The sequence below is a fragment of the Denticeps clupeoides genome, chromosome 7, assembly GCF_900700375.1.
Source record: "Denticeps clupeoides chromosome 7, fDenClu1.1, whole genome shotgun sequence".
NCBI classification, from domain to species: Eukaryota; Metazoa; Chordata; class Actinopteri; order Clupeiformes; family Denticipitidae; genus Denticeps; species Denticeps clupeoides.
In genome coordinates, this window is record NC_041713.1 from 14,070,614 (window position 1) to 14,097,464 (window position 26,851).

Consider the following 26,851-nt stretch of genomic DNA (forward strand, 5'->3'; position numbering starts at 1 on the left):
ACTCAAAAACCATGTATTGTTTTATTGTCTGAACAGGAACCTTGCACATCATTTTCATTTTGGGATTCCTAGTGCATTTATATTTAAGAAATAGGGCAGGGTTGTGCTTAACTTTTGGCTATGGTCAAATACAGAAAAAAAAGTTTACACCTTAACCCATTTCTATTACTCAAACTATATTCATTTATACCCAAATTGGTGTAGGTAGCAAAATATCATATTTGAGGCTCTTCAGAGCAATTAACTTTGGCTGTGACCACAACAGGGAACGATTCCCAGAAGTCCTGAAAAAGCATCCAAAATGTGTTCAATGCTCATGTCATTGATCATCTCAGGAAGCTGCTAATGAAGGTACATTTAAGGTGTTTAATTTACAATTAAAGGAACTCAACATGGACATTGTCAAAGTGTTTTTATAAATCTTCTAGGTTGTAGGAAATTAAACATCAAATCATGAAGATCAGTTATGACACCCATCTGAACTAATGATTCATGCTGCTCTCGTTCCCTTCAGCTTCATCTTCATCCTCCTCCATGTCATCGTCAAAATAGCGCTCTTCTGCATCACGGCTCACAATGTCCAAGTTGTCATAATCTGGGTTTTCATCCACCTCGCTGTAAAGGAATTTCTAATAATCAAAATGTAACTCCGCAGAAGGGTCATCACCAACTTATGACCAGTTTAAACTCTGCCTCATACAGTCTATAAGACACAAAAAAGGAGCAGATACATGTATCCATATGTTTGTTGGTGTAATAATTCTGCAACGCACACACCTGTAGTCGAAATCTTTGTCTTTGCCCTCCAGGAATCGTTGGTGCATCTGACTAATGAACTCTTCTCTCAGGAGCACCTTCTCCTCGGCTGTTGGCTCCCACTCCTTCTCTGTAGACCCATCTTTTCCTGCAAAATGGAGCCCAGCATTAGCATAAAGCCAGATGATAACATCTGCCAGGCTACAGTTACACCCAGATACAGGTACGGAGAACAAAGATCCTCTCACCATCACCGTCCTCCTCTTCTGACTCCTCCTCAGCAGCGTCCTCATATTCCTGCTCCTCCTGCATGCGTTTCTGAAGGACCTTCTCCTGGTAGGAATTGAGGAGCAGGTCAGCCAGGCCCCCGGGACCCGCCTGCATGGTCTCCTGGGAGCGCTGAAGAATCTCCTCGTCATTCAGATACTGACCAATGTATTGTTCATAGAGCAGGGGCTCCCGGACGCGCATCTGCTCCTCACTGAAGTACTGACCACCTGAGGGATAAAATAACTGTACATTGATGTAGATGACCAAATACTGTATGTATTTAATGTACTTCAATTTATACTACCATATACCACAAAGCACAATGCCCCCCCCCCCCTCCCCCCCTTGTGAGATGAACGCCGCTCACCTTCTTGCAGAGCTCTGAGCGCTGCGAAGCGGTGGTTGCGAACCTTGGTCTTGCCGGCCCGGCTCGCAGCGCAACTCTGAACCTCCTTACAGTAGTGCTGAGCTCGGCAGTCCGAGCCGAGGTGGGAGAAAGCCCCAAGGTGCTCTGGCTTCAGGTGAGCCCGGTAGCGCTCTAGGAACACCAGGGGCTTGGCCTGATACTGTTCCAGCAGGATCCGCCTCCTCTCGTCCCGGGTCAGGTCCGGCTCTCCGAGCTGCTGGCTTTTCACAGGGATGCCGCTGACCTCCACAGCTTCGATCATGGAGGAGAGGCTGGTGGGACATTCCACCTGAGACAAGGCACCGTGTATGAGGGGTATTCATCTGCTTCCCATAAGCACGCAGTGACGTGTCAGATTTATAACAATATTCATTATAAAAGAGGTGGCCTAGCAGGTTGCTGGTTCGAATCCTGATCCGCCAAGGTGCAACTGAGGAAAACACACACACTACCTTCCCCACACTGCTACATTTACAGCATTTACCAGACGCCCTTATCCTGAGTGACTTACAATCAGTAGTTACAGGGACAGTCCCCCCGGAGCAACTTAGGGTTAAGTGTCTTGCTCAGGGACATGATGGTAGTAAGTGGGATTTGAACCTGGGTCTTCGGGTTCACAGGTGAGTCTGTTACCCACTAGGCTACTAACACACTGCTCCTCGAGCGCCTGTCATGGCTGCCCACTGCTCACCAAGGGTGACGGTTAAATGCAGAGGACACATTTCGTTGTGTCACCGTGTGCTGTGCTGCAGTGTGTCACATTCGCTTTCAAATAAATCATGGTAGTGTGGCATTGAGCAAGCGGACAACCAATGTCGACACAATATAATAATACCTTTTTTTTTACCACATAACTAAATAAGACTTTTTGCAATGTGCAGTGAGGCTCTTTTTAGCAGACCGCCTGGTAGAAGATCGCTCTCACCTCGTCGCCTGAGCCCGGTGGGTCCGGATCAGCGCAACTTTTGTACGAGTCAGACGCGCAGATCGTATCGAAAGTGCCGGTCAGGGTCGCGTCCACCTCCGGCTCTTCCCTGACCGAGGGTCTCTCCTCAATCTCCCCCCACATGATTTAAACGCAACTGTTCGGTCGCGCTGCGACACGTTTTAAAGGTTGCGGCGCTGCGGAGGTCCGATGCTTCCGTACGCCGCCATCGCCTCCTCGGTCCGTCGCTGTTTACAATCCGACCAGATACAAACATTACAAACGCAGGTTCCGGGCTGTAATTTACGGTTTTAAATATCCGTTTGTAAAAGTTATAGGATATAGGATTTGCTATACGTGATTGTTTATCTTCTATGTAGACAGTTGTTTCGTGTTATTACCAAAAATGTTTTAGTCTTCATTAGTCTGATATTGTTTTATTGGTTTTATACCATTAGGTGGCGCTGTTGGAGTAGAATATGAAACAGCACCCACAGCTTGTTTTTCGGTAGAACAGCCTTGGAATCGTTATTTACAATGAAAGGACAGTCTAGGCCAAAAATGGCCTTCCTCAGCCGCACAGATATACTTACATGTTTAATAAATGGTGTAATAATGTATCAGTACTGAATCAATAATTATATTCCACGAAGCTTTCGTTGCATCTGTCTCTCAATAGAAACTAGCATAAGATCTACAGACCTTAACGTTTCTGTTGACTTTTCTGGAATCTAGTCGTTACGTCCTTAAGGTAGTCAGGAAAGAATGAACAACCACACTCATTTGCAATAAAATTATTTATCTTCAGATGACAGGATATAACCTTCAGGTCAATATTTGATCGTTATACAATAAAAGTGACAATACAATGTAAAAAATACAATTGTATAGCCTTTCAGGAACTTTCTCTCAGCGTCATCTGGTCTGTAATTCATCAACGTGAAATTATTGCAGACAGTTTGCTTGACAACAAGTAATAGAGTACATATTCTTCCATAAAATGCTCAGGGAAATGCTTTGAGTAATTATTCAAGGGTTAAGGACACTAGGCTGCTCAAGGGTAAAAGTTCGGATTCAAAAACATCTATGTCATGAAACCCAGACGTGACAGGAAAACACCTCGGTATTCCTATTAAATTACAAAAAAAAACTCTGGAGGGGTGACCTGTAAGCAGTTGTAGGTTCTTCAACTCACCCAGATTGTCATAAAGAGGTGATTTGTTCAATTCAAGTTCCTAAAACTCAAGAATTGATCACAGAGTGCAAACACTAAGTGTCAACCGTGTATTTGCACTCTCGGTCCCCATCGTGTAGTAGACAACGATCACCCTAAAATATTGCATTAGACCATAAATAAGTGGATTTCATCAGTTCTACAAACAGGAATACCAAGCAATTACAGCCCAGTGCAATTAGGTAGTCAATTCTACAACTGAGAATATTTGAAAAAATTAAATATAAAACATGAAAACATCCAGATGTTTCCATTTAAATGTTTTCATATTGCATGCAGTGTTTTGGATCCAGAAATTGAAGAAATGAATCAGTGCATTAATCGGCATTAACTGTCTTGACTAGCACTGGGTTAGCATATAAACATATCATGGTGGGGGTGTTGTGCTAATGAAGGCTGAGATTAACACTCATTTCTGACTGAGGCAGCTATTAAAAATGTAATTCTTCTGCCCTCGCGACGGGAGATCGATATGAAAAGCACTGTTTATAGCTGTACACAATCTAAAGAAACCGCCATGCTGGCATTTCCTTACAACTTTATGTCCCCATCTAAATTAATAAAACAGACTTGGTCTGAGCTGTAAAAAGACACCAAGCTGCAGAGACCTTTCCAGCGTGGAACGGCCAGCTGGAATAGACTTGTGAAAATATCAGCTTTTCATCCAAATATGCCAGTGCCATTGCCAGAAATACACCAGCTTCTCCTACTTTGTGCGAGTTACAAAGTTCTCTCACTCTGAAAGGAGAAACGGGACAGAAATGCATCTTGCAACATCACACACAAAATAAATTGACTGGTGTAGTCCTTCACATGCATGCTACCCATGCCCCTGGAGAGCATCGCACAAATACTGCTTTGGAAATAAGGTTGTATATTTGTGTGTGCGAGTGTGTGTGTGATTACAGTGAGACATGGATGTCCTCTGCTCCATGTTGAGATGAACCTGAGTATGTGGCTTAGGGCAATGTCTGTGAGATGCACGTCACTGCACAACGTGGGCAACCTTAGCAGAGCAGACTAACATAAACACAGTATATTGCACTCAGGCTACAGGTTGTGTTTTTTTCTTTGAAGTTTGGTTCTTGTTGGTTCTGTGTCAATGTCGTCATTAACCCCACCTCCCAATAGAAAAATAAAAAAACGCATCTCGACATCAGTAGGTCTAAACAGACTAAAGTCAATTCCCACTGCTATTTGAACTTCTTTAAAAAAAAAGAAAAGAAAAAAAAAGTACATTCACAAGAGGACAACATAGGAACATCCAACTCGAATTTCAAATCGATATGTGCAAAAAACATTATAGATCTCTATAAAAATATGTGCATATGAATAGAGCTATTTTCTTCACTGATACAATATTTCCTCTATGTACACCTCAGGATAAACAGTACAGTGTGTGTACAGTTCGTACGTACAGGTTTTCATCTGTCTTTACAGAGGAAAAAACGTCACCAACGTCTGTGACTTGAGTGGTCATGACTCTCAAGAGGGTATAATGAAATGTGACGCCACACATCCTGAACTCAAATCAATGTGATTGAGCACTGGGAGTTAAAGATAAAACTGCCAGATGTTCCGTACGGAAAACCTGAAATTTGCATATCCCATGTTAGGACACGTCAACCCATCGCGTTTCCAAATCAATGCCGTCCACTCTAGGCCAGCTGACACGACGACGTTAACATCTGACGAGGGAGGAAGGAAGGAAACACTTTGGCTACTGAATTTGGTGGTCCTCCTTGTCGCCATCTATCAACCACGGATAAGCGTCCAGAACGGACGCATTTTCTGGGAAAAGCTCCACTGGGACCCTTGACTCCATTCACTACGCTCTCAGTGGGCTGTCCTGTTTAAAGAAGTAAAGTCAGTGGACTCTTCCAGTCTGCTGTTGAAGGGGGAGGGGCACGCGGGCATGTCTGCCGGGTCCGGCTGGTCGAAGGTGATGTGTGGGGGGTGCAGGAACTCGTTGCGGTGGGCCGGGTGCTTGTCGACCTTGTGGAGGGGCTGGCCGTGGGCCTGGTGCTCCAGCAGGTCGACGGAGTCGCGCTGCAGCGCCTGCTCATACGATGGTGTCCTTCTCCGCAGCAGCATGCTGCTCTCCGACAGCTTTTCCATGGACACGATGGGTGCGGGGATCAGGTCTGCGGGGGGCTCGATGGAGATGCAGGGGGGACTCATCTTCTTTTTCCGGTAGATGTGCAGCGACTGGCCGCGAGTAGGCGGGTGCCTTATCTCTACCATGGCCGGGTCGAAAATGTCATCGAGCATTGAGGGGCAGATCTCGATGGAGTGCCGGCGGAGGTCCTCCCCGCCGCCTCCGCTAGACGGCTTGTCCAGGAAGCCCTCGGTGTCGACGCTGAAGAACTTCTTCAGGTCCTTGTCTTTGAGGCCGCAGGTTAGCAGGCTGCTTGAGCTGCTGCAGTTCTTCACTGGGACAGAAAGGACTGTGCCGGTCGTGGCGTAGGGCGAGAGGGAGTGGCTACGGACCTCTTCCGTCGGGCCGCCTGTCCATAGCTTGGCTGAACTTGTGATGTTCCGCACCTCTTCATCAGTGGGGTCGGCCAACTCAAACATGGAGCCACTGGGACTGGTGCTGTTGCTGCTGCTGGCCTGACTAGAGGCACGCCGAGAGATGCTGTGCTGGCTATAGAGCTGCTGGAGGGTCCGGACGCTCGTAGAGCGGATGCGATGGGACAACATGGGTGAGGCCAGGGGGCTGCTGGGAGCAGATATCCTTGGTATGGCCAGAGAGAAGGGGACAGGCATGGAAGCCTCCTGCACATCAATGGAGTCGTTCTTTATGGCTTCCTATGAAATTAAAACACGAGCATATGAGTCAAATTTTTATTGTTTCAAAGTTACAAAACAATATTAACAATAACTAATTACTCAATTATAATACTGTTCTTGGATCCGTACTGAACACATTATTCAAAACATAGGTTGAAAAAGTATGTAAACCCCTCGGTCACATGCAGAGATGTGAGTTATTTTGCTTTTTAAAAACACTCAGAAGACACCGAGTTTGACAGTTCATTCATCAATGCCCTACCAAAAAAACATGTCTCAGAAAGACCTGTGACCAAATATTGAACATTTGCTGGCAGGGAGTTTAAATCTATATCAGTCCACAGTTAGACAAATGGTCTACAAATGAAGAGGATTAAATTCCAATCTCCAAAGAAGTGGGCGACCAGCCTGGATGATTCCAAAGGTACAATACAGGTCATAGAGGTAAAAAAAAACCAGAGTAACTGATAAAGGCCTACGGGATTCAGCTCAGACCATATCCCTATAGAGGTGTTCATAGACCTCTCCACACATCCAAACAACAGAGGTGAGCTGAAGAAGTTCTCAAAGGAAGAGTGGTCCAGAATTCCTCCTGGACAGGACCAATTTGCAGTTTCCTAAAGGCTACTTACATTCAGGGTTCAAAAAAGTAGGTACCAGTAGATTCTGCCAAATAATACATGTAAGTGAACCCACTACCATTGTAGCCATATTTGAAGTTAATTTTTTGACATTTTTCTAAAACGTTTTCATGGCACCGTGCCAGTGTCACATCAAGGGGCTGAACAGTTGATCTGCATATATACTTCAAAAATATCAGAATTTAGAGACTTGCAAGCCCAGTACATTCCTACAAGTTAAAATGAGTTTACTGAAGCAAATGGTCTGTTAAAAAATGCTTACAAAGATTCTACAAAAAGCCGACAGCTCTGTGTAGTTGCAACTTACCTGTCTGCGTAGAGACTTGGAGGGGGAAGGCTTGGGTGGTGGAATTCTGGGAAGGCCAAACTGGGTGTGCGGAGGAACACCAGGCACCTGAAGTAGGGAGTGGCCCTCACATGGCTGAGAATGGACTGATGTGACAGATCCTGAGCACACGGAGACATCTTATCTTCTATGTGTTTATCGGTGCCAATTAATGCTATTCTGTGCAATCATGCTTCAAAAATACCTGATCCCAAATAGTTGTGGCTGGCCTCTACCTCCTGCAGTGGGAAGGGTGTGCTGGAGGGTCTCACAGGGCGGAACATGTAGCTGTCGTTGGGCAGGGAGTGCATTCTGGACACAGACATTTTCCTCGGCGACAGCAGATTCTCATTCGTGCCGCTTTGGAACACCTCGTCCTGCAGGAAAAGACAAGATATTCCCCCCTTTCAACCGGTGTATGCTACACACAAAAACACAAACAGGCTGGATTGCTGGCTTGCTCGCCAGTTCACTGCGGATGACAAAGAGTGTGTAGTGTGCTTGCCAGAAGACCCATCTCTTCCCTACAGACGCTTTTTACACATCATCTCAGCACTTTCCTCTGAGTTCCTCTGAGACGAGGTGAACTCAGCGGTGCACTCAAGAAGCATCTGAGGTGATTTGTGTCCTGCACGCGGCACATTGACATGCATATGGCTCATTGCCCGTTTTGCGGCGTCATTAAAAACCCCTCAAACAGGATCCATCAGAAAGGATTACTTCTGATATTATCCACTGTTCGGCCAATCATAGGGTTGGGATAAATTGCTTATTCTTATCATTTTTAAAACCTCCAATGCTGTTTTGAGAGCTTTTTAAACTCAATTTCCCCATGAAAATGGGCTTGCTCTGTCAGATTACAACAGCTTCTCAAGCAGGAATAGTCACAGAGTGAGTGTTTCATTTTTTTACCTGCCCGGGTGAGTCTGGTCGCGGACCCACATAGGTGGCCTTTCCCTCAGGGCCTGTGGAGCTGGAGGTGGAGACATGGCTGAGTCTACGTGCAATCTCCATCTCCATCTCAATCTCTGCATCCATCTCGGCATCCTCTTTGGCCTCTTTGTTGCTCTCCTCGAGGTGCTTCATGAGCACAGCCACCACTACATTGACTAGGACGAACTGGGCCATCAGCACAAACGTCACAAAGTACAAGGGCGAAGCCAGGGGCAGGTAACTGGGGCACTTATCTTCAGACTGGCACTCCCGTAACGTGTCCTAAAAGTGTAGACAAGTATGGTCAGTTTCCCAAACACTAAAAAAGCTCAAAGCATGATAAATATACAGTTCTTCAGGAAAGTATTCACAGCGCATCACTTTTTCCACATTTTGTTATTTTACAACCTTATACCAAAATTGATTAATTTAAAAATGAAGAATTCTAGCCTTTGCCATGAACCTCAAAAGGGAATTCAGGTGCCTCCTGTTTCCCCAATCATCCTTGAGATGTTTCTGCAGCTTCAGCAGAGTCCATCTCGTGATAAAACACCAGACCTGTCTATATAAGGTCCCACAGTCAACACTTCATGTCAGAGCACAATCCAAAGGAATTGAAGTCAAAGGAATTGTCTGTAGACCTCCGAGAGAGGATTGTCTCAAGGTACCTGAACCTGAAGGCAGCTGAAGGACCTGAAAACATGTAACTCTTTGGAGTGAGTGCCAGGCATCACGATTGGAGGGAACCAGGCACCGCTCATCACCAGGCCACAATGAAGCATGGTGATGGCAGCAACATGCTGTGGGGGTGTTTTTCAGCTGCAGGAACTGGGAGACTAGTCTCAGACTGAGGCAGCCAATAGGAGTGATTTCAGGACAATTCTGTGAATGTCATTGAGTGGCTCAGCCAGAGTGCCAACTTGAATCTGATTGAACATCTCTGGAGAGATCTTAAAATGCCTGTGCACCGCCAACTGGCCAAGGATAGGTGGCAACATATTCAAAAAGATTTCTGCCAAAAGTGCATCAACAAAGAATTGAACTTTGATTACTTATTTACATGTGTTCTCAGTTTTTCATTTACAATCATTTTGCCACACAACACAACACATTAAGGGGAAATGCATTTAATTTATTTTGGAACAAGACTATAACATAACAAAATGTGCAAAAAGCGCTTTGAATACTCTCTGGAAGCACTGTATATAGCTGCTTTTCTGCACCAGTATATAAAATAGTTATATATATCTTGGAGATGCCACACAGGCTTTAAATATACATTTATAACAAATAGCAAATTGGGAGGAACCCAAAGTGGTGATTTACTACGCTGACACACACCACTGTCAATAAATATGAACATAAAAAATACAATTTTACTCAAACTAGCCACACGACACAAATTTCAGTACATGCAAGCTTTACTAGACATGTTAAATATTTAAAAATGTGTAAATACACACTATGAAGCAAGGGTATACTGTCTGAACACAGATAATAGATTTGATGGTTATATTATATTTTTCTTGTAATAACTAATGGTCTTGATAACATATTTTTCAGTTGTCAAGTTAATATAATGCATTGGTTTGTTAACATTCTGAAAACAGAGGTGGTAATTTTTAAGTCGAGAAAATTACAGTAAACATTATTATAACTTGAGACAAAGAGGACAGATAGAATACCCAATACAATTTTCAGAAATATGGGAGTAACCCTATAATTTTTATACACCCAAAAAAGTGAATTAAGTATTATTATGTATTACTTTCGTACAAACCCTTATCTAAAGAAGCTTATGTGATTTGCATTTACAGTTTAAAAACTGTTGTAAATAAATAAACACAGTTATTCTGACAGTTTTAGGTCTTATACCCCGGCACTGCTAAGAATACTATTTGCCTAATCCCCAGGCAGCATTAAAGCTGATAAACAAAGCCTTGCTTTTACAGCCCACCTGTTCAGAGAGGGTTTTAAGAAATGCTAAATTACCTTCATTATTCCATTCCAATTGTCCCCCGTGGACACCCGGAACAGAGTCAGGAAGGCCATGCCAAAGTTTTCAAATGTGGCGTGCCGACTCAAGCCCTCACAAGGGTTTTTATCATTACATTCTGGATCCAAAAAAGAGAGAAATAAACAAACTGTCACAAGCTGACTTGCAACTGCGAGCGATTCTACAGACAAGCATTATTTAACAAATCAGTTGGGTAACAAGAGACCCCATCGTTTGCATGCAAGTTTGTCAACCTTGGATTTTAATCCAAGTTGTCCGCTCTTTGGACTAAAAGAGTATAATGTTGTCATTTCACTGAGACAGCTCACACACTGAGTGGGATCAACTGAATAATAAGCTCATGCAATTCTCTGAAGACTCAGCTCCCCTCTCCTGAACCCCCAAGCTTCAGGGCAAACAGAATAGGCTGGATGGCTGCCCTAACAGGCAGCTCACAGCTTTAAAACCTGAGTGTGTGAGCCCGCTGCGTGAGTGGTGCACTGACCCAGTTTCCCAAAGAGTTCCACTCCAAGCGCAGCGTAAATGAAGAAGAGGAGCATAAACAGCAAACCCAGATTCCCCACCTAGACAGAGGGAAGAGGTTATATTCATCCATCAGTTGCAAACACACCCACACCCAATACAGACACACACTTCAGATACACTGTAAATATATGCAAAAACAGAACCACCCACAAACATAATACAAACAAACTCACACACAATCCAAACACAGATGCACACACACCAACACATAATACGCATGCGTGCTGTACAGATATACAGGGGGGAAAAAAACCCTCCCACACACACCTGAGGTAGGGCCTGCATCACGGTGTCCAGCAGAGCTCTCATCCCAGTGGCCATCTTCAACAGCTTCAACACTGAGGACACACACACAACCGCAAATCTTTACACACATCTTTAGTAGGCTGCACACGGTGCAGAAAACATAGAAAATCACACAGTATGTCTAACAGCCCTCTAAAACCATCTGATTAGATACAATTACGGAGAAAACACCCACAGCGCAGCTCAGGTTCTCATGGTATCTCGAAATGATGCTACAAAGCCACGTGGTTCAGTGACATTCTGTGTTTGAAACCCACCTCTGGCGATCCTCAGCACTCTCATGATCCGAATGATGGTGGGGTTTATAGGCAGCGCGGCATTCATCTTGATCTCCTCCAGCGTGATGCCCATGATGGAGAGCAGGACGATGGCCAGGTCCAGCTGATTCCACCTGCCCAGCAGAACACAGGCATAGAATTATACAATAAAGCTGGAACACATACTGCCACTGGTGTGCTGTCAGCCACCGGGGACACATGTGACCGAGTGTTTAATGGTGCCAGTCCCAAGCCTGAGGGATGCATCAGGCATTGAGTTTTTGCTAATCTTGCAAACAACAAGACTGACCCCTAAGGGGAGAAGCCAGATGGAGACGACGACATGTTGTGGTCAAAAGAACAAGGCTGAAGGATTAGTTCAGTAGATTACTTCAATGCCACCTGTAATAGAAAATTATAATGTTGTAATGGGTGTAATGGGAAATTGCATTTCTTCTATCTTTCTTCTGTGTAGTTTTGAATTAGTATTTGCAAAAATCTGTTTGTGCTTTTGGAAGGTCAGCTTAATGTTCTGCTTCAGTAAATACAACAGGATGGAAGACCATCAGGGTTTCATACCAGCTCTGATAGAAGGAGGGCAGGCATGAGATGTACATGCATGTGGGTACCTTAGTCAACCAGCGTTTTTCTGATGCGCAGCAGAGGCTCTCAATAAACTTTTTTTCTCACCATATTGGGTTATTGGAATCTTTATTTTAGATGACACACCTTTATGACCCTAAATATATCACAGTTTAACCTTTTGTGTGTATATTTTAACTTCTGTATATTTAAATTTAGCTTCCACCAGAAATTATTTATTTAATGAATTTCAATGACATTGTGACCATTAATACTGTAAAATGACAAGTAATGGCTAGCACCAAAGTTAGTGACATGACCTCATACCTCCAAGGTTTGAAACCAGCTCAACTTTGTGTGATCGTCATTTACATGCTCTCCCTATGTTGGCACGGGTTTCCTCCGGGTTCGCTGGTATACTCTCTCCATAGAAAAGACATGCACACTAGATGAATTGGTGGCTCTGTGTGTGTGTGTGTGTGTGCCCTGTGGTGGGCTGGCACCCAGTGTCCCAGGATGGGCAGTAGTACTAAGTGCATATGGAAAGTAAGTGAGTGTGTGACATTTAATGGCAACAGCGTTACATTATTGCAAGACGTTGCCACTCCTAGGATTCATCTTAGCCAATAAACATGCTATGCAGGAAATAACTTTGCTAGAATAAAACAGAACAGAGAAACATAAACAAATATTTCCACACCCAAAAGATAATACTGAGAAGACATTCTTAGAACAAGTAATTCATACGTAATTTATTGCTTACTGCTGGACAGTAATTCAATCATTTTTATGCCAGCAGCCTTTCCACCGCTCCGCCTCTAAAAAGCCAAGGTTCACATCGAAGCAGTGGGCTTCAGTGTGATGTGAATAATGTTGTTTTAATAAACACATAATTGTGTGTGTTTATCATTCGCAGCCAAGCTGGTTCAGGTCTGTGGATGCTAAATTACAGTCACAGCATATGGCTGATTGAATGAGGCTGGCGCCCGCGAGTTGGAAATGTACATATGTTTGGAAATGAGAAACTAGATACCATATCCAAGTTAATTTAATTTTGCCGAATGTAATTGAAACTAATTTTTTTGCCCGGGCCAGGGTCTCCAATGCATCACACAATCAAATGTTGTAATTTAATGCATTATGCACAAGTGATTAAGACATCACTTAACCATAGAGTCATCGTCATTAATTATAAAATATATTATGCATTAATGAGACAGTATTTTTATGGTTCTAACTAATGCACTGCAGTGTGTGTGTGTGTGTGTGTGTGTATTAAAATAACATAAAGTCAAGCATAAGCCACATTTATGGGTTTCATTCGTTAATTCCATGTAACAACAACATCAAAAACATTTGTTACTTATATAGCCCATAATTTCATGTCTCAATCTACCCACATTAGCTCATGAACTTTTGTAATGAACACACAGTAGCTATAAGATTCTTTTAACACCACATATCATACAGGTAGTGTTAGAATTTATTGAATATATATATTTTTTTTACCATATTCAAACATTTTTGGAAAAGTTCTATGAAGGACAGCTGGCTGCAACTGCACAACTGTGTCCCTCATTGCCCACTATGTGCTTATGTTTAATTAAGGTACACAGCGGTGCGTTAAAACCCACATGCTCACTAAACACAGAGCTACAGGCCACAGATCTCAAACTCCCCACAGACAAACACACAGTGCTGAGAGACCGTGTAGCCATGGAAGGTCTTAATAATAAGCCCTGACAGACAAAGCTGCGTCTACCCAGTACAGGTCTCCTGAGAAGCTCTGCAAGAAAACAAAAGGCTCCTCTTAATGCCTCTGTTGCATGATTTTATGAGGTCCGCGGTTCAAGTAGTAACCTTTTTTCTTTTTTTCCTTTGTACCAATTCACCTACCAAATCCCAACATGACCAACTGTATTTTTGATCTGTTCCTACAGCACACACCTATAAGGTCTAAAAGATGCTGTACCTGTCTTTGAAGAATCTCCGGAATCCAAAAGCCACGAGCTTTAGCAGTGCCTCGAAGACAAAGATGATGGTAAATATGTAGTTGCAGTACTTCAGGGCCTCTTCAAGTGTCTGTGAATTATCAAAAGCACTTTTTAGATTTTCTTTTCAAAGTAATGAGATACACATTCGGTTTATTTTAAAAATGCCAAACCTGTGATGTAATACGTAAATGAAGAATTCAGTGTTTTGTAATGTATGTTCTAGAAGGAATACAATTATTTATGTATCAATATAGCAATTAGATGAATGAAAAGTAATTTTTGTAGCCATTATTTAAAATTTTAACTAAGTATATTACTGCATTGTGACCTGACTGTGATTCTATATGAGTCAGTTAAGGTAGACCAGTCTTTTGAGCTCCATATTTTATTTATGTCATTCAGCCAACTGAAACATCAGACCAGCCTACAACAAAGCATAGATTCAAAGCTGCGGGCTGCAGGGTGACAACAAAGAAGAACCCATATTGATGTGTGGATTGCTTTGTGAGCAAAAACAGAATTAAGTAAATTAGTTAATGTGAGCATGCATTAATTCTTTTTTACTGGAAGAAATAATATACAATGACAATAACTGAGTCTTTGTCTGGGTGGTAGTAGCCTAGTATGTAACACACTCGCCAGAAGACCCAGGTTCAAATCCCACTTACTACCATTGTGTCCCTGAGCAAGACACTTAACCCTGAGTGTCTCCAGGGGGGGACTGTCCCTGTAACTACTGATTGTAAGTCGCTCTGGGCATCTGATAAATGCTGTAAATGTAAATGTCTTTGTGGAAAAGGCAGCCCTCAACATACCATTTCCAGTACAAATGACCTGAAATTAAAGTGGCATGCTGCATTATGCTGCATTAAAATTCACATAAAAAAACAACAACAAATAAATAGTGAATAGTGAAGTGTGCAGTACTGAATTGAACGGAAGTGGCCGTTATAGTGAGCGTACCACAGGCTGTTCATAGTGCTCCATGGACATGGTGACCACGTTGATGCAGATGATGCAGGTGATGAAGAGGTCCAGGTAGTGGCTGGTGCACAGCATGTGGATGTAAAGCCGTGCCGGAGAGTAGTCTGCATAGTATGGCCTCTGCTGAGCCTCTGGAATATAAAAATCGGCGGAGACCATTCAAGTTGATAGAGATGTGTTCCCACCCACCTTCTCAAAAAAAGCGAGCATACTGCGGAACACAGACATCCAAGTCAAGACAAACTAAGACAAGAACTAAACAAATGGACTTAACAAAAATATATGTTAATTTACATGTTGCTTTGCTCCCAAACATGTATGTTCAGCAAAATGCTAAGCAATTAGCCTGTGCACATTGATTGTGTACCCAGTCATAATATCACAATATCAATTTAGCATAATAAGCCCCAGAGCATCTTAAGTGTCATCATGAATGTTTGGGAAGACACAAATCCATTTTTTGAACTAATCCATTTTTTGGAGCAAAACCGTGCAAAGACATGTTTTCACACTGAATACCCTTTCAATGGAATTCTGCCAAGAGGGGAATTGTGGTGTTTTAATAAAGGGTCAAAGGTCAAATGGTTCAGCTCCGTCCCCTCTCGAGTGGCAGCATTCCATGGCTGGTTGTCGTGTTGAAAGCATGCAGCTCTCATTGGGTGAGCATGCTACTGTAAACATGACTGTCTTTGGCTGGGTGGGAGGGAAAAACATTTGTGTTTAGCCTCCAGCGCACAATACTTGTTCCACGTGGCTCGTCCACACATTTTGACACAAAGCTGTGAGTAGCTGGTGATTGTTTTGGACAGTGAATCATATTTGCATTTACTTGTGATAGTGACGTACAACCATCATTTATTAAATCCATCCTTCTGAGTCTGCCATTCAAAGCATGTTTACTGGTAAAAAAAAACTTACCATATGAGAGGAGAGAGGCTTCTTTTTAAACTATAGAGTATCAGATTATCAGACTTGTACATGCAATGCCATGAAAAAATAAGAAATGGAGTCATTCCATGGATTTCTTTAAAAATTGCCTTCATATTAAAGATAAATAATGTGTTGAACAAATGATTTATGTGTCTAAAACCCTATTAGAGCTCCATATCTTAATCTGTGCAATGAGGGCAATAGGTCATACTAACCAATGACAGTAGCAATTGGCACATCCACTTCCCTACTCTAATCTAAATGGGAAACGTTCTTATCATACTAATACTCTTTAACACTATTCTTTCTAACCCAGAAATTAACAAAGGGCATCTTTCTTCCGAGAACGTCCTGCAGGCACGGCAGGCAGTAGAAATTTAGATTTAACCTTATGAGAGGTCCTTTTTGTGGTTGTGGCTCCTGGTGACTCTGCATCATGGAAAGCATTCATTCTGAGGTTAAATACATGGGCTAGAGCGTGAGTCTGGCAGGTGTGGATAAAGCTGTCGAATTTTATGCTCTCGTCCATTAGTCAGCCTGTGATTTTCAACTGCAAGCCATGAGCATTACATATTGCCTGTGCAATAATTAAATACATAGAAGTTATGAAGTTATGAACTTTTATAATTTGTTCATTAGATTGTGTAATATCACTACAGACTGAGTGTTTAACCCTTAGGGGAATGGAGTGAATCAGGGAGCCTCATTGCTGCAGTTATTAGCACAGGCAGTGAGTGCGTATGGAGTTGAAAAGAACTCCGATTGTCTCCCGGTGATCCGGTCAGTCGATAAATGGCACTTGCTGTGTTTTCTGGAGTTTCTGCGATTAATGTGAGGTCACTGCTGGTGTCAGTCTGAAGGCTGGTCATGTGGTCATGCAGCGACTGTGGGCTCACATGCACATGCAGCAGAACAACGCAATCCAAGCGTTTCATTAAAATGTTAAAAACAGTGCCAAAAGAAGTGTTTGAATTATTTTTTACGTCAAGCTTTTTTTTGCCCTCTCTCTCTCTCTCTCTCTCGCTCGTTATGTCTCTTTCTGAAAGCAGGCAGTGCTCAGAAAAACAGACTACCGACCAGACCCGCACTTCTCCTTACTCCTGCGCTTTTTCTCCAGCAGCCGCTGCCTCTTCTCCTCTCGCAGACGTGCCTCCTCCTCCTCCTGGTCCTGCCGGCACTTGTGGAAGTTCTCCACCACCACGCCCACAAACATGTTCAGCACGAAGAAGCTCACGATGAGGAGGAATGATATAAAGTACAGCAGCATCCAGGGGTTGTGGTTCCGGACTGGCTGTTTGAGAACAGAAAGAATGAAAGGACAAAATTCAAGAAAGGAAAAGAACATCATTGATCTCTTTTATGATCAGTTCACATGACTATGAATATCAGATAATTATTGGATCTTGACGACTCAAGATAAATTACAGCCAATTAAAAATGGGTTGCACTGAATTGCTTAATTGTAAAAGGAAGGGGTGTCCAAACTTTTTTCGACGAGGGCCACATATAGAAAAATATACGAATGGCCTGGCCACCCACTAGAGATGGATGATCTAGTGTATTGTGTTAGTAAGTCCAATCAAATATGGTAAATTATGCATCATAATTGAATATGATAGAAAATCTACTTTATATTGGCTAAATTAAGTAATTTGGTTTAGTAACACATGAATAATGTGTAATATATTTTTATCTCATCTATAATGGGAATAGCACTGCACTCAGTGGGAGCAGTAATGGATGGTTTGCAGGTCAGGAGTAAGTTGAAATAGGAAAGGACATCATGTTTTCAATCTACTTTTGTTCAGATTTAACAGAGAAAATGTTTGCTGACATATGTATTTTGAGCCAAACAGACTGAATATTCCTTTTGCATGTCGCCTCATTAGAGGAAACTAGGGTAGAAGTCGGGTAGGGAGATGTTGATGTTGATTCTTCAGAGAATCTTCAGAGAGCATTTCAATAAGGTCTAATTGCAGCCTCTCTTCCACTTCTTCTGCATCCACTGGGAAGGAGGTTGAGAACAGCTCAATTTCTTTCTCAATGGCATTAGAATCTTGCAAGCGGTGACTGAATTCTGTCATGAGAGATATGATCACAGACACATATTTTCCCTTTTTAGCAGAAAGCTATTTTTACACTGCCAACTACAAGCAACTTTCACTGCCAAAACGCAGACCTACAGCATCCAACATTTTTAGCCTTAAGTTGAATTAAATCGCAATAAAATCAATTCCATCTTTGAGTGCTCAATTCAATGTTTGTTTCTATTGGTAGCACGTTAATGCATCAAATGGCAGAGGTCAAAGTTATTCAACTTTGACCGTGATGTCTGCAGAGGCTCGTAGAGCTTCTCTCGTCACTTTGCGCTTCGCTGGGTGTTGTGCTGGGTGCAGAAAGACACTCTTCAGTTCATGGAAATCCGCCCAAGTGACGGAAAACTTGATCAATGCGGCTCAGAACCAATTGTCTGTGTGGGCCATATTTTATGATATTTTTAGAATAAGCTGAGGACCAAATAAAACTGGATCATGGGTCGCAGTTGGCTCACGGGCTGTAGTTTGGACACCCCTGGTAAAAGGCATGCAAAAATATCATAATTATACTTAACAAAAAAAAAACCAAATGTATAGGTTCACAACAGTATGATCCAGACCTGCTGGTCCACTCCCACAGCATCCAGCCCATCATACATAATATTCACCCAGCCATCTTTGCAGGACAGCACAAAAAGGGACATGAGGGCCTGGAACACAGTGATAAAGCTTCAGTAAGTCATTCGATGAGTCATAGTGATGCATTCTGTGACTCATAAATGTAAAGAATAGACATTTGTCCATTCAAACAAATGATTTAGGAAAATACAGCCATAAGTGTATTCAGTAATATAAAAAAGTCATGTTAATAGGCTACTTTTAGAGTACATAAATTAATGGGCAAATAATTTGGACCCCTCTTGATTTTGTAAAAAATAAATGATCCGTCTATAATTTTATAAATTCAATAGTACTTGTATTTGAACAGTGAACAGACAGAACAATAAAAAAAAAATTATTAATTTAATTAAAATAATTAAGTTACAAAATGTATTATAATTTCCATGAATTTACAATTTTACATTTACAGAATGTCATAGCTAACACATTATTAAGTTACTGTATTCTAAAATGCATTTTAACAACACTGTCCATTTTCTATCATGAACAGATATCAATGATACATATAATGCAATATATGCAAACCCTGTCCATAAAAATCTAACACAACATTATGACATTATAACAGCAGAGATTTCCTTGAATACAGGAATTGTGAAGAGCATTTGAAGAGCATTTGAGCATCTGTCACATATATACAACTGAAATCCAAGATCCATTTCCTCACCTGCCCCAAATGATCAAAGTTGTACTTCCTTCGTATCCACCTGTGCCCTCCTTGCATGCAGTCCGACTTATTAGTTATGTTTCTTGTGTCTAATGCTTCGCAGTGATAAAATTTCCCTTTGAACAGCTGCAAGCAAAAAATATCAAAAACATCACGATTATTATGATTAGTGGACCAACTGAGGTCGATCGTAATTAATAAGAGTTCATCTGGCCTTTACCTGAACTCCCAGGATGCCAAAAACAATGAAGAAGGCACAGCAGATCAATACAATATTACCAATAGGTCGCAGTGACGTGATCAGTGTCTCTACCACCAGCTTCAGTCCAGGAGCTCGGCTAATTACTCTGTTAATATAATAAAGCATCAAATGAGTAAAGTAAGAACAATCTTAAAATGTTTCTATTAAATCCTGTTTTCCAGTTTCCCTGTCTTTGTCCTCTAGTACCCCCAACGGGGAATGACATCCAAAACGCACAAGAAAGACCCACCTAAGGGGACGGAGGGTCCTCAACAGACGCAGTACCCTCAAGATTCCCAAGATCCTGTTCCCACTACTAGATGCCAGGGACACCAAGATATCTACAACTGAGACAAAGACAAGCACACCGTCCAACACGTTCCAGGTGCTCTGAAGATAGCTGTGCTTCCCTGAGTAGAAGCCCAGAGCCACCACCTGAAGCCAAAGAGATGTCATGCTTAGTTAGGCAGATTTGGAGTAACAACATAAATAACACAAAATATAAATCTGATTTTTATCTTATTATTTTCTGAAAATAAGCAAATGCAAATTCTAGGCCATCCAATACTGTAGGTTTAGTCTTAAGTCTAAGTTCAGAGTTCTTAAAAAAATCAGTAATAATAGGTACCTTCACAGTCATTTCAGCCACAAAAATCACAGTGAAAACATAATTGGAGATGCTCAGGAAAAGCCGCTCCTGAAAAGCAGAACAAAAGGTTTCAGTAAACTGACACCCAGACATAACATTTCCACAAGGAACTGGGACTGTGTGACAGTGTGTGTGTGTGTCTAGGCAGACTCCTGACACTATGACGAGACCTCCTCCTGAGACTACTGTCGTACCGTCTGCTGAATGGAAGGCCGCTCCAGAGCGATCGTGATGCAGTTAAGGAATATGAATACCAGCACAATATGGTCAAACATTTTATGAGATATGACCCTCTGGCACCCCATGCGAAACCTTGAACGAGAGGGAGAGTCTGGGTAAGTGAAAAATAGTGTCAGAGGCAGAGACGATGCCACAGGCTGTGGAAAGTGGGCTTACGTACTTGCTCTGCGGAGAGAACAGGTAGAGAGACCAGTCCTCATGATCTTTGCACCACTGGGGCTTGTAGGACGCCACCACCCTCTTCAGTCTAAAGCAGAAGCTCTGTAAGGTGCACAAAACCAAGCCAGGAATTACACACACTAAATTCCACATTAATACTGTACCTGATCATTTCATGGCCTTGATAATAATAATAATAATAATAATAATAATAATAATGATAAAATGCCAACATCAGAAACCTGACCTCTTTATTTTAGCTACAAAGCTAGTGTGAAGTTATTTGTGTCCACTTAACCAGAAGTGATAATCACCACTGTCCAAAAGGGCTGCCTCTGTTTTATTTATCTGTTCTCACAGAGCTTTGGTCTTATAGATGCCTTTCTCCCATGCTAAAGAATTCACTTCACATCCACAACAAAACATTTATGGTACCACGTTCATGGCGCGACTTTGCAAGACACAACCCCCTGGGAAGGCAGTTCTGAGAACAAGGCACTAAAAGCAGAACAAACCGGTGATTGATTGACACCAAGGCTAACTCACATCGTCCATGTCCTCATCGTTAATGGAGTCCTCTCGGGCCAGGTCGGAGGACAGGTCGGTGGGGATGTGGAGTGTGCGGCCATTGCAGTCGTGGTACTCTCCTGGAGGGTAGAGGCTGGTGGCCTGCAGATGTTCGGGGAAGTCCAGGGAGCAGGGAGGATTGCCCACCCTTCCTGACTGTCCACCGTCAGTGTCGTCATCCTCGAAGCTGCCTTTGCCATCCCCCGACAGAAGTGACTCTCGCTCCCCTGATGTGTCTTTCCTCTTAAGACTTGGGGCCCGACCCAGACTATTCCAGCTGGACCTGCGGCTTCCCCAGTTACTGCCCGACCCCCGCGGATGGCAGGGGGACCTGCGGGGACTGTTCTGTGGGTGTGGATGAAGCAGCAGCAACAATTTTAAATCTATACCACAGAACAATGAGCATATTACAGTATTGCAAAACAATTCCTCTTACCAAGGACCTCTGATCATAGAAACTTGGATCGATGGAGATGCCACTGCCTCGCCGTGACTCTGCAAAGCCGAGTATTGAATCGGGCCCCAGGGAACTTTTAGGAGTAGGCATTGGTGTGGCTGCGGTCCGCATAATGATTGGTGGGGCTAGTGTGCCATGTGGGTCCACATGGCCATTAGCAGACATCATTAAAGAATACATCTTTAACTCTGCAAAAAAAATAATCACTTTTGTTAGAATTCTGGTTTCAAGTCCATCTATAATATCTCATTCGACACACCCCTGCCAGGCATTGTTGTCGCATCCTTCAAAACATCCTTAGTTTTGATTCCCTACATAGTAGATTTTTTTTTTTTTTTTGTTCTGTGTTTATCCCACCATGTTCATTCCACACACCAATGCCTTGTTTCCTTTTCTTGCCTTCTATTCCATTGCTCTCGTCTTTTAAAACATTGAATTTAACTTGAGAATTTATCCTTCTGACACTTGCCATGTAGCACCACCAGTTAAACTGATAAGCTGCCATTACTCCCAAATGCAAAGCAGGCAGTTGTGGAAGAGAGTGCTGCTTGGGACTGTTATAGCACACGTACACACACACACACACACACACACACACACACACCGGAACAGAAAAAAGTAATGCCCGGCAGACTGCATGTGAAGCAGCCGTTTTCATGAGAGGCTCTTTAGGTGTTATGGAGCTCAGCTCGAGAGTGTGTTTATTGGGCTCCGTGGGTAGAGGGTCTGATAGGGGCTAATCACCTGTGGCTCGCAGCTCCCCTACTTTCTCTTCCTCTTCAAAATTCACAGACCTCTTGTCCTCGCCTTCATCTGACTTGTTGGCATCTCCCTGTTGAAAAAATATTTTTTTCCAGTTCCATTTAATAATTGCAAAAATATTTTTATAAATAGTATTGTATATTTTGTTCATTCACTGATCAACTTTCAAATTACAGACATGTTTTAAAGGTGTTCAGTTCAACACCCCATTCATCCATTGCCAAGACTGTATGAGGCACACTGATTCTAATGTCACCAGGACAGCAGCTGGCCAACCTGAACTGTATGTGGCATCAGGTGGGTTACCCCTTCCACATTTATACCTAAAGGATGTTTCTAATAATGTGGCCAACAAGCATAAAAATATTTAAGCATGTTTTGAATTACAATTCTACTAAATTATAGAGGTATGCTAAAACATACACATCCCAAAGAGCTTACTCTTCGTGTACTCTTAGGTGTAAGCCGATGGACATTGTTGGGTAAAACATTCTTGAGATTTATCAGTCTGGAAAAGGTTATGAAGTCATTTCTTAAGCTTTGGGAATCCAGTGAACCACAGTGGGAGCCATTATCCACTAATGTCAACATGGAACAGTGGAGAACCTTCCCAGTGGTGAACCTACCCCAAAAGCGCATCAACAACTCATTCAAGAGTCACAAAAGACCCCACAACAACATCCAAAGATCTTCAGGCCTCACTTGCCTTGGTTAAGCTTAGTGTTCATGACACTAACCCTAACCCACCATAAGACAGAAACTGGGGGAAAATTGCCTGCATGGCAGAGAGCCAAGACAAAGAGTAAAAAACATTAAGACATCAATTTTGCCAGACTACATCTTGACGATCCCTAAGATGATCCACAATACTCTGTGGACTGACGAGACAAAAGTTGAACTTTTTGGAAAGTGTTAAAATAACCCCGCTTTTCAGGAAAAGAACATCATATCAACAGTAAAATATGGCGATGGTGGTGTGATCGTCTGGGGCTGTTTTGCTGGTTCAGGACCTGGAAGCCTTGCTGTGATAAATGGAACCCTGAATTCTGCTGTCTAACAAAAAATCCTGAAGGAGAGCATCTGTTCGTAACTTTGTGCTGAAACGAACTTGGGTTCTGCAACAGGACAATAAACCAAAACACAACAGCAAGTCCACCTGATTGTTTGTCAAAAAACAAAATTAAGACTTTCGGGTGGTCTAGTCAATGTCCTGGCCTGAATCCTATTGAGATCGTTCGGCATGACCTTGAAAAGGTGGTTCATGCTCAAATGTAGTTCAGCCTCCATTGTGGCTGAACTACAACACTTCTGCAAAGATGAATGGATCAAAATTCCCCCATAGCACTGTAAAAGACTCATTGCAAGTTATTGCAAGTTCTTGTATGCAGTTGTTGCTAATAAAGGTGGTCCAACCAGTTATTAAGTTTGTCACAGGGCCATGTAGGTTTTGCCTTGTGGAATTTCTCTGGTAATAATAAAATTCTTCACTTAACCACATTTTGTGTTTAATATATATTAATATTTAATATGATTTGATGATATGAAACATTTGAATAAACATGGAAAAAAGTAAGAAATCAGAGAGGGGGCAAACACTTTTTCACACCACTCTATATTGAATATCAACTCCATGGCCTTTTCAAAATGTAATGCACAAAATACAGATTTACAGTTTTAGGCATTGCAGTTTTTCAGGCACTGCTAGAGTCACTGCTGACTGTATATCATGCCGGCATTGGGACCATTTTCAAAACAGCATCCACATGGTAGCAGGCACAGAAGGGTGGGTGGTATTTTTGCACACATCACTGTCACTGTTTCAGTGGAGAGTTTTTTTAGTTCACCATCCGCACAATTTTGACCACTAACGAAAAGGTAGAAGATGGAGGAGAAAATCTTGGCATGTGAAGAACTGTGTTATCGATAAGAATGTAGAGAGGGTAACCAAATAAAATCCTATTAATGAAGTGAGTTTACCTCAGCCTGAAATCCCTCCACCAGGATGGCCACCAGCAGGTTAAACAGGACATAATTGCCAAAGGTCATTAAGGCCACAAAGTAGAGCGCAGCCCATGATGTGGTGGAGGCCATGCCGTTATAAAGGACCACATTCCAGTCCTCTTGAGTCAGTATCTGAAACCAAAACAAAAAGCCAATTCAACTGGAGACCCCAGGGATCAGACAAAAACAAGAGCGACACCTCTGAACACGTTTTGTCTCTCCGGATGAAATAGTGCACCCAGTAGACCAATGTAAAGTAAATATTTGGCACCAGCGACAGCTCTGTATTGGTTATTGCTCATTTTAGGAGTATCACAGAAATAACTGAATATGACAGGTGTCATAACATGTGAGACTCATAGCGAGGTGGGAAAAGACGGGCTTATTAGACAATGAGACACTTTAGGACAAGCATGGCTCATGTTTATTTTAGGGACTATTGTCAAATTAAGAACTGTCAAGACTGTTCAAAGTAAAACTGACAGGGCTTGTAATAGAACGAGAAATCAATTTGTGACAGAATAACCGTTTCTGAACTGAATTATTAATAAAAACTGTAAAAGTATATAAGCAATATTTATATCTGAGACAACCATTCTACTGTGGAGTGATATAAGAAGGAGCCATGCATCAAATACTGCCTTTACTGAGCAAATTTACCCAAATATTCAAAATATTTTAACTCCAAAAAGGTAACTTGTTCAGACAGACATGACAGTCATTCAGAAGACGGGGGGTAAAGCAATTCGCTGACGCCATTAGTACGGGGGAAATCCTTTAGGAACGTTAAATAGCCCCCATTTTCAAGCAGCTCGGAGAGGCAGCAGGAACTGAGGACAGGCCCCCCTGTTTTCAGGAGATAACACCGGGACCGGGCAGCCGAATTACACTTCAATTTGCCTGCAGCTCTTGAAGACTGTCACTGATCTCAGACAGTGAGGTTGCAGTTTGGAGTCTCTATACGTTACAGAGATATTTGAGTCCTTCCAGTGATCCTGGAAAAATGGTCTGACCTGTGATCCCTGGCAAAAAAAAAATCTGGGAAGATACCAAATAAAAGTTCTGACCTGAAACACAGTGACGATGGCCCACAGCAAAGAGTCGAAGTTCTTCCTGTCAGGAATGGTGTCACCATTCTCTGTAGTCTGACAGAACTTGCATCCGAAAAGATGCATTCCAAGAATGCTGCAGATGACAGACAAGAAGCCATTAAACCTGACCAGCGGTTTCAGATTGAAGATAGGTCTGTAACAGGGCCATGATGAATTATGCACACAATCTGATAATTTAGTGTCCATTACGGACATTGCGCAGCCATAATGGCGTTTGTGGGCTATTAGAGCCTTTATACGGGAAGTATTAAAGTACACTCAGTAAACATTAACAGATGCATGCCCAACCCCTCTCTCTGCACGTACAAACCTGAAGGTGAAGATAAAGAGCATGAGGAGCATGCAGAAGGTGGCCACGTTGTCCATGGTCTTCATCAGCACCACCAGCTGCCGGCGCAGCGCGGGCAGGAAGCGCACGAGTTTGAGCACACGCAGCAGCCGGAACGTCCGGAGCACAGACAGACCCCCGTCCGCCTGGCCAATGATCTCCCACACGCTGCCAAACATGCACATTGGCAAACATGTCAACAATGTTCATCACAGCAATACTTCCACAAGACACAATTTGCCATGTACAATGTGTGGATTTCATATACACTTACATTTACATTTAAGGCAGAGGGACTTTCAATCAGTAGTTACAGGGACAGTCCCCCCCTGGAGACACTCAGGGTTAAGAGTCTTGCTCAGGTACACAATGGTAGTAAGTGGGATTTGAACCTTGTTCATAGACAAGGGTCTTACCCACTAGGCTACTAGCACCAGCGTATACCGGCATGTTTGTATACCAATACCTACATTTTATAGTAATACTCACATACCAGCTGAGTTCTGTTTACGTTCTATTTTAACTCTCTAATTTAACACATTATCATTGTTTGGGGTGTAATTCATCTTATAGTTGACTTGTGACACTGGAATCTGAACAGGAACATCAAAAACTAGGCTCTCACATAAAAGGAATATGTTTTTGTGGTAAGGAAAGGAAATCTACACTGTTGTGAGTTTTGAGAGTTATGACTAAAACACTGTGACCAATTTAAATAGCATCTCTGTTAAAAACTTAACTATGATTGGCCTAGATCCTCAGACCAGAACCCTTGATTATCTGTAATGAACCATTTAGCATCTTGGTGACTATAAAGAGAGTGAGGTCAATTTTCTTCTCTAAGAGCATCGACACTGTGATGGCCTTTACCTTATGACAACAATGATCCCATCGAAGATGTTGTAAGGGTTCTTGATGTAGCCAAAGATGCCGAAGGCCAGCACCTTGAAGAGCATCTCCAGGACAAACATGCTGGTGAAGACAATGTTGCTGATCTCCAGGACGTCTGTCAGCTCCTCAGGCTGTGGGGAAGGACACAGAGGTCTCTGCTCATTAGCTGCTGAACGTCAGCG

At 42.5% G+C, this 26,851-nt stretch overlaps 2 protein-coding genes across 7 annotated transcripts in view; both read right to left on the reverse strand.

Annotated features, from left to right (window-relative positions):
* Positions 1-7: 7 nt before the first annotated feature.
* Positions 8-2,596, reverse strand: ccdc97 (coiled-coil domain containing 97). The gene is made up of 5 exons (XM_028987219.1): positions 2,358-2,596; positions 1,394-1,721; positions 1,005-1,253; positions 778-904; positions 8-615 (listed from the first exon to the last, which is right to left on the reverse strand). The coding sequence occupies exons 1-5, from the start codon at positions 2,499-2,501 to the stop codon at positions 483-485; spliced, it is 981 nt and encodes a 326-aa protein (XP_028843052.1). The 5' UTR covers positions 2,502-2,596; the 3' UTR covers positions 8-482.
* A 570-nt stretch (positions 2,597-3,166) lies between these two features.
* cacna1ha (calcium channel, voltage-dependent, T type, alpha 1H subunit a) overlaps positions 3,167-26,851 on the reverse strand; it is a 67,369-nt gene continuing 43,684 nt past the window's right edge. For 5 of the 6 annotated variants that reach the window (XM_028984992.1, XM_028984991.1, XM_028984994.1 and 2 more), the window contains exons 10-34: positions 26,649-26,800; positions 25,761-25,946; positions 25,406-25,523; positions 24,315-24,470; positions 22,320-22,407; positions 21,555-21,763; positions 21,098-21,463; positions 20,553-20,653; positions 20,347-20,464; positions 20,132-20,200; positions 19,754-19,938; positions 19,483-19,609; positions 19,263-19,388; positions 18,535-18,624; positions 16,956-17,169; positions 14,928-15,079; positions 13,943-14,052; positions 11,389-11,522; positions 11,093-11,163; positions 10,785-10,863; positions 10,276-10,397; positions 8,263-8,565; positions 7,556-7,727; positions 7,333-7,472; positions 3,167-6,402 (exon numbers count right to left, since the gene is read on the reverse strand). In XM_028984992.1, coding sequence (XP_028840825.1) covers positions 5,428-6,402; positions 7,333-7,472; positions 7,556-7,727; positions 8,263-8,565; positions 10,276-10,397; positions 10,785-10,863; positions 11,093-11,163; positions 11,389-11,522; positions 13,943-14,052; positions 14,928-15,079; positions 16,956-17,169; positions 18,535-18,624; positions 19,263-19,388; positions 19,483-19,609; positions 19,754-19,938; positions 20,132-20,200; positions 20,347-20,464; positions 20,553-20,653; positions 21,098-21,463; positions 21,555-21,763; positions 22,320-22,407; positions 24,315-24,470; positions 25,406-25,523; positions 25,761-25,946; positions 26,649-26,800 — 4,563 coding nt within the window. In that variant the 3' untranslated portion in view covers positions 3,167-5,427. The remainder of the gene's footprint in view (positions 6,403-7,332; positions 7,473-7,555; positions 7,728-8,262; positions 8,566-10,275; positions 10,398-10,784; positions 10,864-11,092; positions 11,164-11,388; positions 11,523-13,942; positions 14,053-14,927; positions 15,080-16,955; positions 17,170-18,534; positions 18,625-19,262; positions 19,389-19,482; positions 19,610-19,753; positions 19,939-20,131; positions 20,201-20,346; positions 20,465-20,552; positions 20,654-21,097; positions 21,464-21,554; positions 21,764-22,319; positions 22,408-24,314; positions 24,471-25,405; positions 25,524-25,760; positions 25,947-26,648; positions 26,801-26,851) is intronic. The other variant, XM_028984996.1, reaches the window with a different exon arrangement.